The sequence below is a fragment of the Leptonychotes weddellii genome, chromosome 10 (genome assembly GCF_054177405.1).
Source record: "Leptonychotes weddellii isolate Sample4059 chromosome 10, ASM5417740v2, whole genome shotgun sequence".
Classification (NCBI taxonomy): domain Eukaryota; kingdom Metazoa; phylum Chordata; class Mammalia; order Carnivora; family Phocidae; genus Leptonychotes; species Leptonychotes weddellii.
Window position 1 is genome coordinate 112935511 of NC_138378.1, and position 14934 is coordinate 112950444.

The following is a 14934-nucleotide window of genomic DNA, read 5'->3' on the forward strand; positions in this document are numbered from 1 at the left end:
ATAGCTCTGAGATCAGCTGGGGCGGTTCAAGGACATCTCCAAAGAACATGGTCTAAATGTGAGACAATGGTATTCTCCTCATCATTACGCACAAACTATGACTCAAAATACTAGGCAATGGTTTTCCCACTGTTAATGTCTACACTAGTTTCACGCAAGATTTTGTTTGAAGAAAATATTTCAGTGCTAAAAGGTTTGAAAACCATCATACAAGAATTTATAATAGCCTATGTTCTTAAAGAATCCTAGCACAGGAATAATACTTTATTAACTAAGAGTCAAAAGGCACAAAATAACAATTCAATTTTATCTGTTTAAATTTTCTCTTTTCCTTCTGGTATCTTAGGCAAAAGGGATTGAGGAAACATATTCCAAAGAACTGTGTGTAATTTTAAAACACAGAAAAACAGAATAGTTTTATCTTTATAAGTAACTATCCTCTGGAAAGAAAGGTTCTTAGAAGGTAAACCTTCCAAGATACATCTTCACCATCACCATCACACACCAGTCTTCAATCCTTAGACACAGAACCCTTTCTACCTCTCTAAAAAACTCCAGGCCCCCTAAAACTAACCAAGCTGTTCTTCTGCCTTGGGATCATCCAATTTTCTTTCCTGTCACGAGTCTCCTTCAGGCATAACATCTGAAGAACATCTCCATTTAGGATCACTTTCTATGATAAATTCTATTCAAGATATTCACTGGTGGTTCCACACAGGTCCTCTGCCAAATTCACATACCCATAAACTTTACGTCAACCCATAGTTTTCTTGAAAAAGAAAACTATCAAATAACTTTAAAAATAAGACACAAACCTTCATAAAAATATAGTCATCAAATTTATTATTCTCATTAGGTTGCCATTTTATGAAGAATTCCTAAGATTAATGTTTCTTGACATGCAAGAGTTAGCATTAATAGCTTATGTTACTATAAATACTGCTGCTTGGAAGCAATACAACTGTTTTAGAGTTTTAAGACTACAGACTTTTATTACTCAAATCTTATTCGGTGTACGTTAAAATCAGAAGGTTCTGAACAGCTGGTTAGGAAGGTAGCCAAGATGCAGGAAAGATGTCTGCGCCTCCTTTTCAAGGGCAGCCAACTCTTGAACCGTAGGTGCCAAAATATCCACATGGCCTTTATAGTTTCCACCTGCATCACACACACAAATTATAAAGTAATGTAAATGACATGCTTGAAATAACTTGTCAGCAATACTCTGGCTCAATTACATCCGTTTATACATTGCTTCTAGCAATAAAAATGTACCACCGGGCAAGTCATCTCCACAAGTGAGTTTTAAAGACATTTAGTTAAATGCATATAAATGAATGATCAGACCTCACTAATAGTGTCCCAAGGCCCCTAGCAACCCCTCCCCCTCTCCTTTTTTTTTTTTTGGTTTGGAAACCACTAGGCTCAGTAGCCTGAATCTTAAAAAAAAATTTTTCAGAAATGAGCTAAGGGCATTCCAGGCAAAGGAAAGAGTATGCTGGGTTACCACTTGAAATTAAATCAAAGGTTTTCAATTCTTTGTTCAAAACTGCCATTATATTCGCTTCCTAATAATTCCATAAATGTTCAACTACTCTTTGTGACATTAACACCTCAAGAGAAACAGCTAAGCCGCTGTCCTTCATTCGCATACAAATCACACAACCAAAAAAATGCTACAAGACAGGTATGGATACCGTGCTATGAGTTAATAAGGAGGAAATGATTAATAAAGTAAAAATAGACACTTACCATGATGGGATGAAATTACTCTCTTCTACACACTAAAGCCCAAGAAGGACACATTCACATTTAGAATAGAAATTAAAGTAATTCAAAACTCACCACCAGCGGCCCTTTTCTGACCATAGGTGACTTTCCCATCAAACTCATCCAATGGTACCTTTATATCTGGTTCAACCTGAGAAATGGTGCAATTCAGATGCTCTTCTATCTCAGAGAGCAACTAAGAGAGGAAAGGAAATATAAAAAGCATTTTCAAATAAAAATTTCATTTTGACAGAGTTGCATTTTAACAGTGTCCAATAAAACCAGGAGGACTATAATACTTAGGATAAATGGAAGTTAGATTTCTGAAGAGATAAACTCACAAGTTATGATTTACAAACTATAACTAACTTTATAATCAATTACTACTTTTCCCCACAGCTAACAAAGAGATAAAACCTGAGGTATTACTTTTATAATTAAATGTGGTCTATTTTTGCCATTTTAGTGTGTTTTTTAGGAGTCTTACCTGCATCTCATTGTACCATATGGTGCAGCCACCATCTTCCTTGAGTCTTGTGTTATAACATCCTTTTCCACGGCTACTACATACGTGGTACCAAACCTACACGAAAGGTGGAAAAAAGATTAACACGTATGGAGATTGACACATGCTAGATATTTTTATCCTCAATTAGCTTTTTAAATACCCTCTGTCCCCAAGGAACAAGAAAAACAGACTGCAGTATGGTATGTCATCCAATTACTACCACCATTCAGGAGCTCATTAACTAGGTCTTCTGAAAAAGTTCTTTTTGAGAATAATCCCGAAGTCTTCCTAAAATCCCTGTCAATTACAGAAACGAATTCTCAGATAAAAACAAGGATGAAAAAGTAAATACTGGAGAATGGTATATCAAGATTATATCAAAAAATAAGGTCCAAGTGCTTTCTGTGATAAAGCAAATAGCAAAAAGCAAAATGAATAACTAGTTTGGACAACGAGTTTATGGGAATTCCTTATTCTTCAAACTATTCTGTAAAATTATATCAAATTATATTGCAAAATAATAAGTTACCACCCTCTCTCACAAAAGTTTTCTGTGACACGACGTCAGGGAGGGCTTAAATAGTTTTTGGTGAAATCAAGTACATTAAAGCTATTAGTGAAAATTACATTTTGCATTTCTCCTTTCTAAATTTCATCCTACTGCAGGTCCATTCAAGAATATGGAAAAAAAGCTGCCATTAAAAAGTTCACTTAGGGTGCCTGGGTGGCTCAGTTGGTTAAGCGACTGCCTTCGGCTCAGGTCATGATCCTGGAGTCCCGGGATCGAGTCCCGCATCGGGCTCCCTGCTCAGCGGGGAGTCTGCTTCTCCCTCTGACTCTTTCCCTCTCATGCTCTCTATCACTATCTCTCTCAATAAATAAATAAAAATCTTAAAAAAAAAAGAAGTTCACTTATATTCCATATGCAACTGAATTCAATGTAAATGGAATAACCAAACTGCTTTTACTTCCAATATCTAAAATGACAACACAAACAATGAATATAATACAGCACTGAAAAGATTACCTTTTCTTTCTCTGTTGCCACCAGGGAAATGGCCAGACCCATCCTGAAAGATTTGAGAAGTCTTTATTAGACTTTATTCCTGAAGCATAGAAGCGTAAAAAAAAAAAAAAAAAAAAATTACAGCAGTACCTTTCAGCTCTTCCTACTCTGCCAATTCGATGTACATAGTTTTGCTTTTCATCAGGCAAGGTGACGTTTATAACTGCAAATCAAAATAATTATTACCAATTGCCATTAATTTCTAAAATTTTCAACCTCATTAGATGTTTGATGTTCTAAATATTTCAAAAACATTAGAGGGTTTACTTTGAATTCCATAAAATTTAAATTGCAGCTATCAAACTTTCTTTTTACCATAAGGAACACCATGGATATCAATTCCTCTGGCGGCTACATCTGTGCAAATCAAGAATCTTACATCTCCTTTCTAAAGAGAACAGAGAGGAGAGAAAGGAATTTATTAGGACACAGACTAAAAAATAAATAGAAATACTACCAGTCCAGTAAGTGAGACCTCTAATAACTAATGTGTTACTATCAGATTAGAGGTCCAGATATTCATAATGCACTGCACCATATCTTAAATTTTTAAGTTATGATCTACTAAAACAAGACATTTAAGGTGAATAAATCAATAATTTGATTCATTTTTTATTTTCCTTTTTCTCACACCAAAGACATTAAACTGCTATAATTTGGCTTTATCTTTAGAAATCCTGACTGATAATTCAGAAGAAAGTTTATAAAATTAAAAAAAAAAAGGAAAGATAAAATAGAACAAAAATGTTACAATATAAGCATTATCTTTACCCTTATATTAAAATAAATTCAGAATACTAGGTATTTTACCTTGAGGTTACACTTTTTGTGACAACAGACAAAATCCTAAGACAAGGGAACAGAGAGTGGGCCCAGGGCTCTCACCAAGGAAATACAAATTAGTCTTTGGATGCCATCTGTGCCCCAAGGCACAGCAAAGTTACAGATGGGGTGGGGAAGGGATGCTGACTGGGGTCCAGCGTAAGACCCTGGGTAGATATGGGCAGGCACACACACCGAAATGCGACCATAAAACATGCTTCAATATCCACATTCTGCTCAGTGTGGAAGCATAACCCAAAGTTCCTAAGCTCAGTTCTTCCCACCTTTTATTCATATGATGGGTCTGAGAGAAAATACTATTTGTACGCTGTCTGCACTGGGGTCAACACACTGGTAAGTAATGAGAATGCTGTGGGTGGAGGCTACTGACCTTGTGTTCTAAATGGCTCAAGCCCTCCCCACCTCCACCAAGAGCTAACCAACCTGTTCCCGGGCTGCCAGGATATAACTGGGACAGTGTGCCCCAAACAATTACAAGTATTTTTAATTCCACAAAACCATATTCTTGATACCTATCTTAAATTAATCTACAAATTAACTTCTCTATGGGTATTACTACGAACTGTTAAAAAAAATAAGACTCACAGACACAGTTTAACTATCCCGTGATGCTTCTCCTAAAAATATCTACCTGAAAGAATTTAACTAAAACTTAAGTTGAAAATTCTTATCACAGCAGTGTTGTGCAGAGAATATATTAATTTACTATTGACTGCTAAAGATGACTAAGCCCTGTCATGGCAAGGATATTCCAACAGGGTAAAAATCTTTTAAAATTTCTAGGACAAGAACGGCTTTAATAATATTAACTGGAACTGATTAAAATTGGCTATGAGCCCCCTCTTAATTATTAAGGAAATACAATCAACTAAATAGCACTACCTTAAATCTTTCCAAGTTTTGCTTCCTTTCATGAGGCTTTCTGTCCCCATGAAGACAAACACATGAGAACTGGTGTCCTTTTTTATCAGGTCCTGGTGAAAAGCACATTAAACAGTTAACCTTGGAAAGTATTATACCAAAGACTATGTCAAAAAACCAACAGCATTCAGACTACAATGGTGCCATATAATTCTACAGAAATCTGTTCCCCAATCTGCCATAAACCATGGTTAACACAATTTCTGTCATAGGTGAAATGCCATTAAAATAAACTCCATGAGCATTAAAACTGATTTGCTTTGAAGGATATTTCTAAGTCACTTTTCCTGATCTGCAGAAGTAGACAGAACAGTATGCCAATTAAGATGTGTTACTAAAAGGAAAACACACATGTATACCAGGAACCTTTCCTATCCCATATAAAGCAAAGAACCAAAAAATGTAGACAAGAGAGATCTATCTTGGAAGAACCAAAATAGGCATTATGAAGTTCATGCCCTTACTAAAAGCCACACCCACAAGCATACCCTCCTCGGGAGGTACCCTGGCCAAAGTAGATTAGAAGCAAACTGGTAGGATGGAAAGACAGATGCAGTGGTAGCCAATCCTAAAGAAGAAGCTCAAGTAGATACAGTAACAAAAAGCAGTCCAGTCCAGACCAAAGTAAGGGTAAACAGCCTTCTAGAGCACAAGAGAACCTGTAGGCTCCATTATGAGCACAGAGTAACAATTATGCTGTAACTGCTCGCCACAGTAAAGTTTAGGTTCAATAAAATTACTCCAGAATTCAAGGAAAAATATATTATGAAACCTACCCACCCAAAATGATTAACACAAGAACTAATTATGCAGAGGAGAAATAATAGCTAATCAGAACTTCCAGAGGCCTACAGCTTAGGTCTTATTGCATTCGGAATTCAAGTGGTTTAGGAAAATATCACAAACACACTCCTACTCCCCAGTTGAGCTGTGTATAGAGAAGGGAGGGCTCCTTAATTCCCTTTCTTAAACCTCTGAAATTCTGGTATATATTGTGTTATTTTGGTTTTGGAAATTTGGTTTTTAGACAAAGGTACCCAGAATACTTAGGGAAGGAAGGTAAAAAGAACTAAGGAATATTACTGCTTGAGCAATGGCATTTCTTACCAAATAATCAAATGCTCCATTCAAAACCAACATGGACAGGAAGAAGTATTACAAAACAGCTGCTATAACTAAAACAACCAAGCAAGTCTGTTTGCTATGACTTGGGGGAAAAAAAAGGTATTAAACAGTTCACTGTAATTAACAATATAACCTGTTCTTCATATGACCATTTGTTCCAACTTTTTAAAATGTTTTGAGTTTTCTGGCTCCCTGATGTACACCAGTTACAAAAAGAGATGTGTTAAGAGTTCTCCCCATTATGAAAGCAGGATTTATCTGTTACCTTGTACATCTGTCAATTTTTGCTTTATATATTTTGCTTTATATATATATATATATATATATATATATGTACTTTCAAACACAGCAACAATGAAAGAATTCTAAAAGTAGATAGCTATATTTTCACATCCTAGATTATACCACTAACATTTACTGTATTTCCTTTACTGTCTATCTAGCCCTTTTTCCTATGAATTCATTTTTGTATTTTTGATGCATTTCAAGGTAAATTGAAAGTATCTGTACACAGTTCAGCATGCATCTCATTAACTAGAAATGCAGTTATCTGTTTAGGTTTTATGACTTTCCTTCGAGGTGAAAGTTATATACAAGGAAATGTACAAATCTTAAGTGTATATCTGCTGAGTTTTGACAAATGCATGCACCTATGCGGCCCAAAGCCCTGTCAAGATAGAGAATATGAATGTCACTCCACAAAGTACCCCCATGCCCTTTCCCAGTTAACCCCACTTCCATTCTGCTGGGGAAAGACCACTGTTGTGGGTTTCTTCCCCTTACAGATTAATTGACTCTTCTAGAACTTCACACAAATGGAATCATACAGAATATAGGCTTGTGTAAGAAATCATTCATTCTGCAAGTTGTCTGAAATTCACCCACAGCTGTTGACTCCGTTCCTTTGTATCACTGAGCAGTATTCCACTGAAAATACTTCACATCTGATTTAAGCCATTCCCCTACTGATGGCCACCTGGTATATCTTCAGTTTGGGGCTATAATAAATAAAGCTGCTATGACCATTCTTGCCCATAGCTTTTGTCAATAAATCTTGGATAAATATTACTTATCTTGAGTAAATATTCAGGAGTTGAATTACTAAGCCATAAGATAGCAATGTTAATTTTATTTAAAAATGTAAGACCTCTTACCGACGTGGCTGTGCAGCAATTAGTATGAGTGCTTCAGTTGTTCCACATCCTTACCAAAATCTGGCGTTGTATTTTTAATCCAGCCATTACAATGAGCGTACAATGGTATTACATTGTGACTTTGCATTTCCCTAACGACTGAGCATGTTGAGCATCCCTTCATGTTGGTTTATTTATTTCATGTTATAAGGAGCATAACATTAGAATCATCATATATTCATTGTAGGTTAACTATGTGATTACATAGTGACCTTTGTTTCTAGTTAATATTTTTGTCTTAAATTCTACTGCATCTCTTGTTAATATAGCTAGACCGACTTTCTTTTGATTAGTAGTTTAGCTGAAATATTTTTTCAGCCCTTTTGATCTGTCCATGTCCTCAGGTTTTAAGTATGTCTCTTGTAAACAGGATATAGCAGTCTAACCATCTATGCCTTTTAACCGAGGACTTCAGTCCACTGATATATAGTGTTTACTCATATACTCAGATTTTTCCACCAGCCATCTTACTCTGTAATTTCTAACCATTCTGCTTTTTCTTATTATTTTTCCTCTTGCTTTCTTAGCCTTTTTAAGATCGTTTTTTCCTCATTTATTGGTTAGAAGATATACATTCTACTATTTAATGATTATACTTGAAATTTTAACATTAATCAATAACATTACCCTTCTTCCAAATGACAGCAGGGCCTCAGAACACTCTACTGAAACTGGAAAGCCCTCACTGTTTTCCTGGGGCTTATCCTATGAAAAAGTACTAGATGCGCACAGATACTTACAATGCAACATCACTATTTTAAATTCTGTGCATGCATTCTAGGCCGCAACAACATGAGACTAATAATCTATTAAATGAGGAAATAAACACAATTTATTTTAAGTGAGGAAATATTACCTCCTCCTTGTTGCATAAAATATTGCTCCAAGTTGTCACAGTCAATTTTGGTTCTACAGAAAATAATTGCTTGATCCATCTTGTGTTCCTTGATTGCCCGGACAGCATACTCCCCCTTCAGGATTTTAATAGCTTCAGACCACATCTCTTGAATACCATAACAACAAAAACGGAAAAAGAATTTCAATGTAAAATTGATATAAACACACACAAATACAGTCATAGACTTACTGCTTAACTCACCTAAAACACTCTGTTTTAATATAAGTATTATAGACAAAAGTAAGTAAGATTAAGACAGGATGAAATGGTGAGAAAATATCCATTCACTCATTTGTTCCTATTTCTGTTAATGTACATTTGTGCCAGTTTAGGGGGCACCAAAAGACCTATAACCATACTTCTTATGAGGGAAAACAGACATACAAACACACAAGTAAACAGAACTTCATACCTACAACAAAACTGTTTCTACCTCTCATGGACAACTAATCATATTCTGCCTTGCATTAACTTCCCTAACTGCTCAATAAATGTTTACTCAATTATTTTAACCCCTTTTAAAAATAATTAATGTACTTTTTAAATCAATTTAACATCAGCAAGTTCACATCACTCTACAGAATAAAAACTGTACGTCAAACTAAGTCATTTCTTAGCCATCACCCCACCCCCCATCTCTGTTTCAGTAGGAAGTTGCGCTAGTTACCAACTATCTAATGTGAAATTTTAATTCTGTAACCCACCATATTTCTAAAGTCTCTCTAGTCATATCTAATTGTTGTATAAACTTAAGCAAAACATTTACAAGAAAAAATACACGAAGTAACAATCTTTATTTTATAAAATGCATTCTCCAACAGTGGGAGAATACACTATTTTGAACCATCAGCATCTCTGCCCTTCTCTAACAATAAGGCTAGTTGAGCAAGCACTTTATAAATTTGGAACTGCACATAAAACTGAATTCAAAGGGACTCTATTTAATCAAGATTTCAGAAAATTCACCTTTTGGATACTTGTCATAAATCTACCCATGAATCCAACCGTGAAGCAAGTGCAGTCTCACCCTTCCCAATGATCCACCTGAGACATCTGACATCAAACATGCAGCCTAATGGGTCTGAGATCTACTCTAGGTTCTATAAGCACTATCCTTGCAAAACAATGTACCTTCATAGATCTTTAAAATATTATGCACCTGATACAAACGGTCTCTGCTCTGCACAAAAGTATCTTCATTGAATTAAATGTTCAGCTTTTTAAAAAAACTGATAAATATTTAATGATTTAATGATATTCAGTTTAGGAGGATGAAAAAGTCCTGGAGATGGATGGTGGCAATGGATGCAAAGTAGGAATGTACTTCATGCCACTGAACTTGATCCACTTGAAAATGGTTAAAATGGGAAATTTTGTGTTAGGTATACTTTACCACACACAAAAAGAATAGATAAAATAGGGTGCCTGGGTGGCTCAGTTGGTTAAGCGACCGCCTTCGGCTCAGGTCATGATCCTGGAGTCCCAGGATCGAGTCCCACATCAGGCTCCATGCTTGGCGGGGAGTCTGCTTCTCCCTCTGACCCTCCCCCCTCTTGTACTCTCTCTCTCATTCTCTCTCTCTCTCAAATAAATAAATAAAATCTTTAAAAAAAAAAAAAAGAAAAAATATTTCAAGATAATTTCTGTATCTTTCACAAAGTTGTAAGCTAAAGACATTTTCCTTTGTTACTTAATTCCCTCAATGAAGAATCTACATGACATTTCTCCTGGAATTCAGGACCAATATAAAATCTGCTACCAGAGAAATTTGCTGATAGCCTACGACAAATAAGAATTCCCAAATCCAAAATACTTGTGACTTAGATGCTAGCAGACTAACATCTGAAATTCAGTGATTAATATTGCTCTTAAGTTCACTGGTATCAGCCATTTCCCCCATTTCCTTATTATTTCTATTGCTTTTACTTTCAGATTTCCTGTTCTAATTTTGTAGGTCACCTCAAATCCTTCATGCAAATAGGGCATAAATTCAGTAAGACAAACCAATTCATTTTCAAAATCTTTCAACACCATTTATTCATTCATTCATTCACCCATTCATTCATTCATTCATTTATTTGTTCATTCATTCAACTTACCCTGACTGTTAGCACCAGGTCTTGTGTTATCTTTTGCATGTACATCATCAGTCTATCAAAAGAAAAGGATAAAAAAGGGGTAGCAAGTGGCTAAGTAAGGATTCTAAACAGATATTTTTTTTGAAGGGAAAAAAGTATCTAACTTTGGACTGCATTTCAGACATACATCTTTAGAGTATATAGGCAAAACCATTCTTCAGATTTAGAAAACCCTTTATTAACTGTGGATCTAAGGTTAATCAATTTTAAGTGTAATAATAAAAATGCAAAGGTGGCTTTTAGAATGTTGTATATTTACTATAACACACCTTTATTTTATAAAGGTAAATCTAAGAACAGTGGGGGGAAAAAGATAGATGGACACATGAAATTGATTTTTAGGAAAATAAGGAACTTCAAGAGGACACTAAAATATTATTAAACATAGCAGTCATTGTGTCTGAAATTAGATCTATGTATACACATAATCCTACTCATTTATAAAAGTTACATCAAGGAAGATGATCATTAAAAGTAACTCTTACAGAGAAAAAAATAAAAGCCCATCACTTATTCTGTGCTCTCAAGGCCTAAACTTTTCTGGTCAATGTGCTGGACTTCTCTTAGATACAATATCTGGCTATAAGCATCACTTAAGCATGTTAAGCTAGTTTATGAAAGTTTTATTCTCCACAAATGTTAACAGTGTAAAGTACTCACTCTAATGTGGTTTTTCCCAAGCCTTTCCCAGAGTCTGTCAGTTTTGGGATTCACTGGGACAACAACATGGTGTACAGTGTCCGGAACGGAGTCTTCTCCTTTTAAATCAACCCATGTGGGAAAATGCATTATCTTCTCAGACAGCTTCTTCACATCAAAAGAATGCAAAGTAGCAGAGCAAACAATCACCTAAGAGGAAAAAAAAATTTAGATCAACTTTTCTTTTACAATAATAATTCTACCGTATGAATACTAATGTGCGGTCCAAAGTCTGTTAACCCGGAATCTACAGATGAGTTTAATACCTGACCCTGCAGTAGTAACTAGTGGCGTGACTTTGGGCTGGTTAATCTCTCTGAACTATGGTCCCCTCACTCACAGTGAGTCCCCTCGCTCACACCAAGTCCCCTCGCTCACACCGAGTCCCCTCACTGCCACAGAAACCATGCCATCGATTCCACAAGGTCCTACAAAGACTAAGATGAAGAGGTTTCTGAAGATCTAAAATCTTAAGTTACTATTAATTCCCTTCTCTCCCCCTTAAAGCCTCTTCTACCTCTCAAATTCTTCCTAGGAAAGAAGGATGAGAAAAATAAGAGTAGTATTTTAAGAAATATTACAAAGAAAACAACTGTTTTTCAACAGCTCAAGATACTGCCCCCTCAAACAGGAAGCAGTACTCACAGTCTGGAATATAAACTCTAAATGCTCTGTAGAAAAAAACAACTAAGAATTTTTTACTTATCATCTTCTGTGACACCTAATTTCCTCAAGTTCCCTTCTCCTTAATTTCTACAAGCAGCTTTTAAGACTGTTTCTTTGTATGTACTATTTACTCAAGTAATAAAGAAAATGTTTTATACAGCAGTTAACTTAAATCAGAAGACACAAACAAAATGTAAAACAAAACAAAATAAGCATTAACACATAACAATTGTCCACATGTATTTTAAGACGCATCCGTCATTTCATACCTGAAGTCTTTTCCCATCAGAGGTAATCTGAGGAATCTGATTGTGAATCCTATTTATAAAATCAGAGTAACCTTGAGAAAGAAGCCCATCCTGAATGAGAAGCAAAGAAAAGCATACATTTTTTAATCAATACCTGAATCTTTCTTTTGTAAATCAAATGTAGAAAGATAATGGAAATGAATTCATAAACAAACATATCCCCATATTCTCAAAATGATTATTTCCTATCAGATAAAGACAAGTTATAAATTCATCTTTAAACTCCATGTGACTAAAATATGAAAAAGCTGACAGTAAACAATCCAAAAACTATACTCCAGTATTCTAGAATGAATACGAGAGATAACCGCTCCTACCATATATCCTTAAGCACATGATTTTAATATGAACAAATGAAAACAAAAATCCTCAGTGCTAAAAAACCACCTCAATTCATATTGAAAATACTTTGGAAGTACATCTCAAGAGGCTCCAAGACATTAATGTCCTTAGAGTTCACACTGTGCAACTATGACATGAAAAAATAATTGTAATGTGTAAAATAATCTATGCACCAACAAAGACAGCTACTTGGAGTAAAAAACAAATCAATATATCTAGTCACAAGAGGGGTTAAATAAACCATGAAGTATCCATATAACAGAGCACTAGACAGCCTTTAAAAATTGTTCACAAATAAGGACATGAAATACTTATGATACTTTATTAAGGAAAAAAAAAAAGGTTTCTGAGATTCACATAGCTTGATTTACCACATAAAATAGTATTTATATAAATACAAGGAGTGGATGAAAATATACCAAACTGGCAATAATGATTATTTCTAGGTATTGGGATCATGACTGAATTGTGTTTTTTTTCATCATTTTAACATATTTTTATCTCCAAAAACATAAGCAAACATTTTTTTTTTAAAGCATAACTATATTTCAACATACAGCTTCATCCAGGACCAGGAATCTAACTTGGGATAAGTTCAGTTTTCCAGTTGACACCAAATCATCTAGTCTTCCTGGAGTGCCAACGACTATATCTACCTGAAAAATATCAAAAGAAGCACCTAATGAAAACCAAAGCACTATTATGATCACCGTAAAACAGCAACCAACAGTGGTTTACCTACAGTGAAAACATGCATCCTGAAGCAGTCTCTATCAGCTCAAAATTCTCAGGACAGGAGCTCTAGATAATGCCCTATTACCAAACCTGTATTTGGTTTGGAATTAATGTAAAGATTTTGGTAACTGATTTTGACATCCTTAACTGTTACGTACAGTCTAATATATAAAACTTGTATTTTCTGAGTGAATGAATTTATGGGGAACTCTGAAATCAAACCAGGATTCAAATCCCAGGTCCACCATTACCCAGCTGTGTGACCTCAACTTAGTTCACCTCTTCTAGTTTCAACTTTCTCTTTTTTGAAATGGGCAACACCTTTGGCATTGCAAGACAGTTGTGACAACTGAGAGATGAGATACCTAAATCACCTGATGCCTAGTATGCCAGGTGCTTGATAAATGTAGTTATAGTTGATAACGGTGATGATCTGACTCGGAATACATTACTACTTGTCAAGTGCTTATAATGAACAGGCACTGTGCTAATGTTTTACAAGTACTGTATCATCTCATGACCACTAAAGAAAACACTATTATTATTCCCTTTTTTTAAGTAGGCTCCAAGCCCAGTGTGGAGCCCAATGCAGGGCTTGAGCTCATGACCCTGAGAACAACACCTGACCTGAGATCAAGTGTCGGATGCTTCACTGACTCAGCCACCCAGGTGCCCCAATTAGTCCTATTTTTAAATGAGGAACCTGAAGTTTAGAATACTAAAATCACAAGAACTTAAATGATATAGCTTGTAAGTACCCAAACTGGGATTTCAAACTCAGTCCAAACATGAGAAAAGGTCTAACTCAAGAACAAGTTTTATTTAACTTTTTTTTTTTTTAAAAGATTTTATTTATTTATTTGACAGAGAGAGACACAGCGAGAGAGGGAACACAAGCAGGGGGAGTGGGAGAGGGAGAAGCAGGCTTCCCGCGGGGCAGGGAGCCCGACGTGGGGCTAGATCCCAGGACCCTGGGATCATGACCCGAGCCGAAGGCAGACGCTTAATGACTGAGCCACCCAGGTGGTTATTATTACGGTAAGTTATTATTATTTTTTTTAAGATTTTATTTATTTATTTATTTATTTATTTATTTATTTATTTATTTATTTGAGAGAGAGAGAGAGAAACAGCATGAGAGGGGAGAGGGTCAGAGGGAGAAGCAGGCTCCCCACTGAGCAGGGAGCCCGATGTGGGACTCGATCCCAGGACTCCGGGATCATGACCTTAGCTGAAGGCAGTTGCTTAGCCAACCGAGCCACCCAGGTGCCCTAAGGTAAGTTATTTTTAAAGTGTACATAACGGGATACCTGGGTGGCTCAGTTGGTTAAAGTGTACATAAGGATGAGTGTGTGTGAGCACAAATAAGATATTATATAAAATCATTCAATAAATTAGGCAATTCAAAACAAAACTTCTACTCTATTAAATGGCCTGAAAACTCACTTCTATTCTTTTTTTTTTTATTCTTATGTTAATCCCCATACATTACATCATTAGTTCTAGATGAAGTGTTCCATGATTCATGTTCGTGCACAACACCCAGTGCTCCATGCAGAACGTGCCCTCCTCAATACCCACCACCAGGCCAACCCATCCTCCCACCCCCCTCCCCTCTAGAACCCTCAGTTTGTTTTTCAGAGTCCATCGTCTCTCATGGTTCGTCCACCCCTCCGATTTCCCCCGCTTCATTCCTCCCCTCCCGCTACCTTCTTCTTCTTTTTT

The 14934-nt window shown here is 35.9% G+C and overlaps 1 protein-coding gene across 1 annotated transcript in view; it reads right to left on the reverse strand.

The window, feature by feature from the left end:
• Positions 1-826: 826 nt before the first annotated feature.
• Positions 827-14934, reverse strand: part of DDX1 (DEAD-box helicase 1) — a 34751-nt gene continuing 20643 nt past the window's right edge. Inside the window, exons 15-26 of the mRNA XM_081797174.1 lie at positions 13032-13130; positions 12094-12183; positions 11120-11308; positions 10421-10472; positions 8280-8426; positions 5067-5158; positions 3657-3729; positions 3432-3504; positions 3303-3345; positions 2255-2350; positions 1843-1963; positions 827-1155 (exon numbers count right to left, since the gene is read on the reverse strand). Of these exons, the coding sequence (XP_081653300.1) occupies positions 1025-1155; positions 1843-1963; positions 2255-2350; positions 3303-3345; positions 3432-3504; positions 3657-3729; positions 5067-5158; positions 8280-8426; positions 10421-10472; positions 11120-11308; positions 12094-12183; positions 13032-13130 (1206 nt within the window). The 3' untranslated portion in view covers positions 827-1024. The remainder of the gene's footprint in view (positions 1156-1842; positions 1964-2254; positions 2351-3302; positions 3346-3431; positions 3505-3656; positions 3730-5066; positions 5159-8279; positions 8427-10420; positions 10473-11119; positions 11309-12093; positions 12184-13031; positions 13131-14934) is intronic.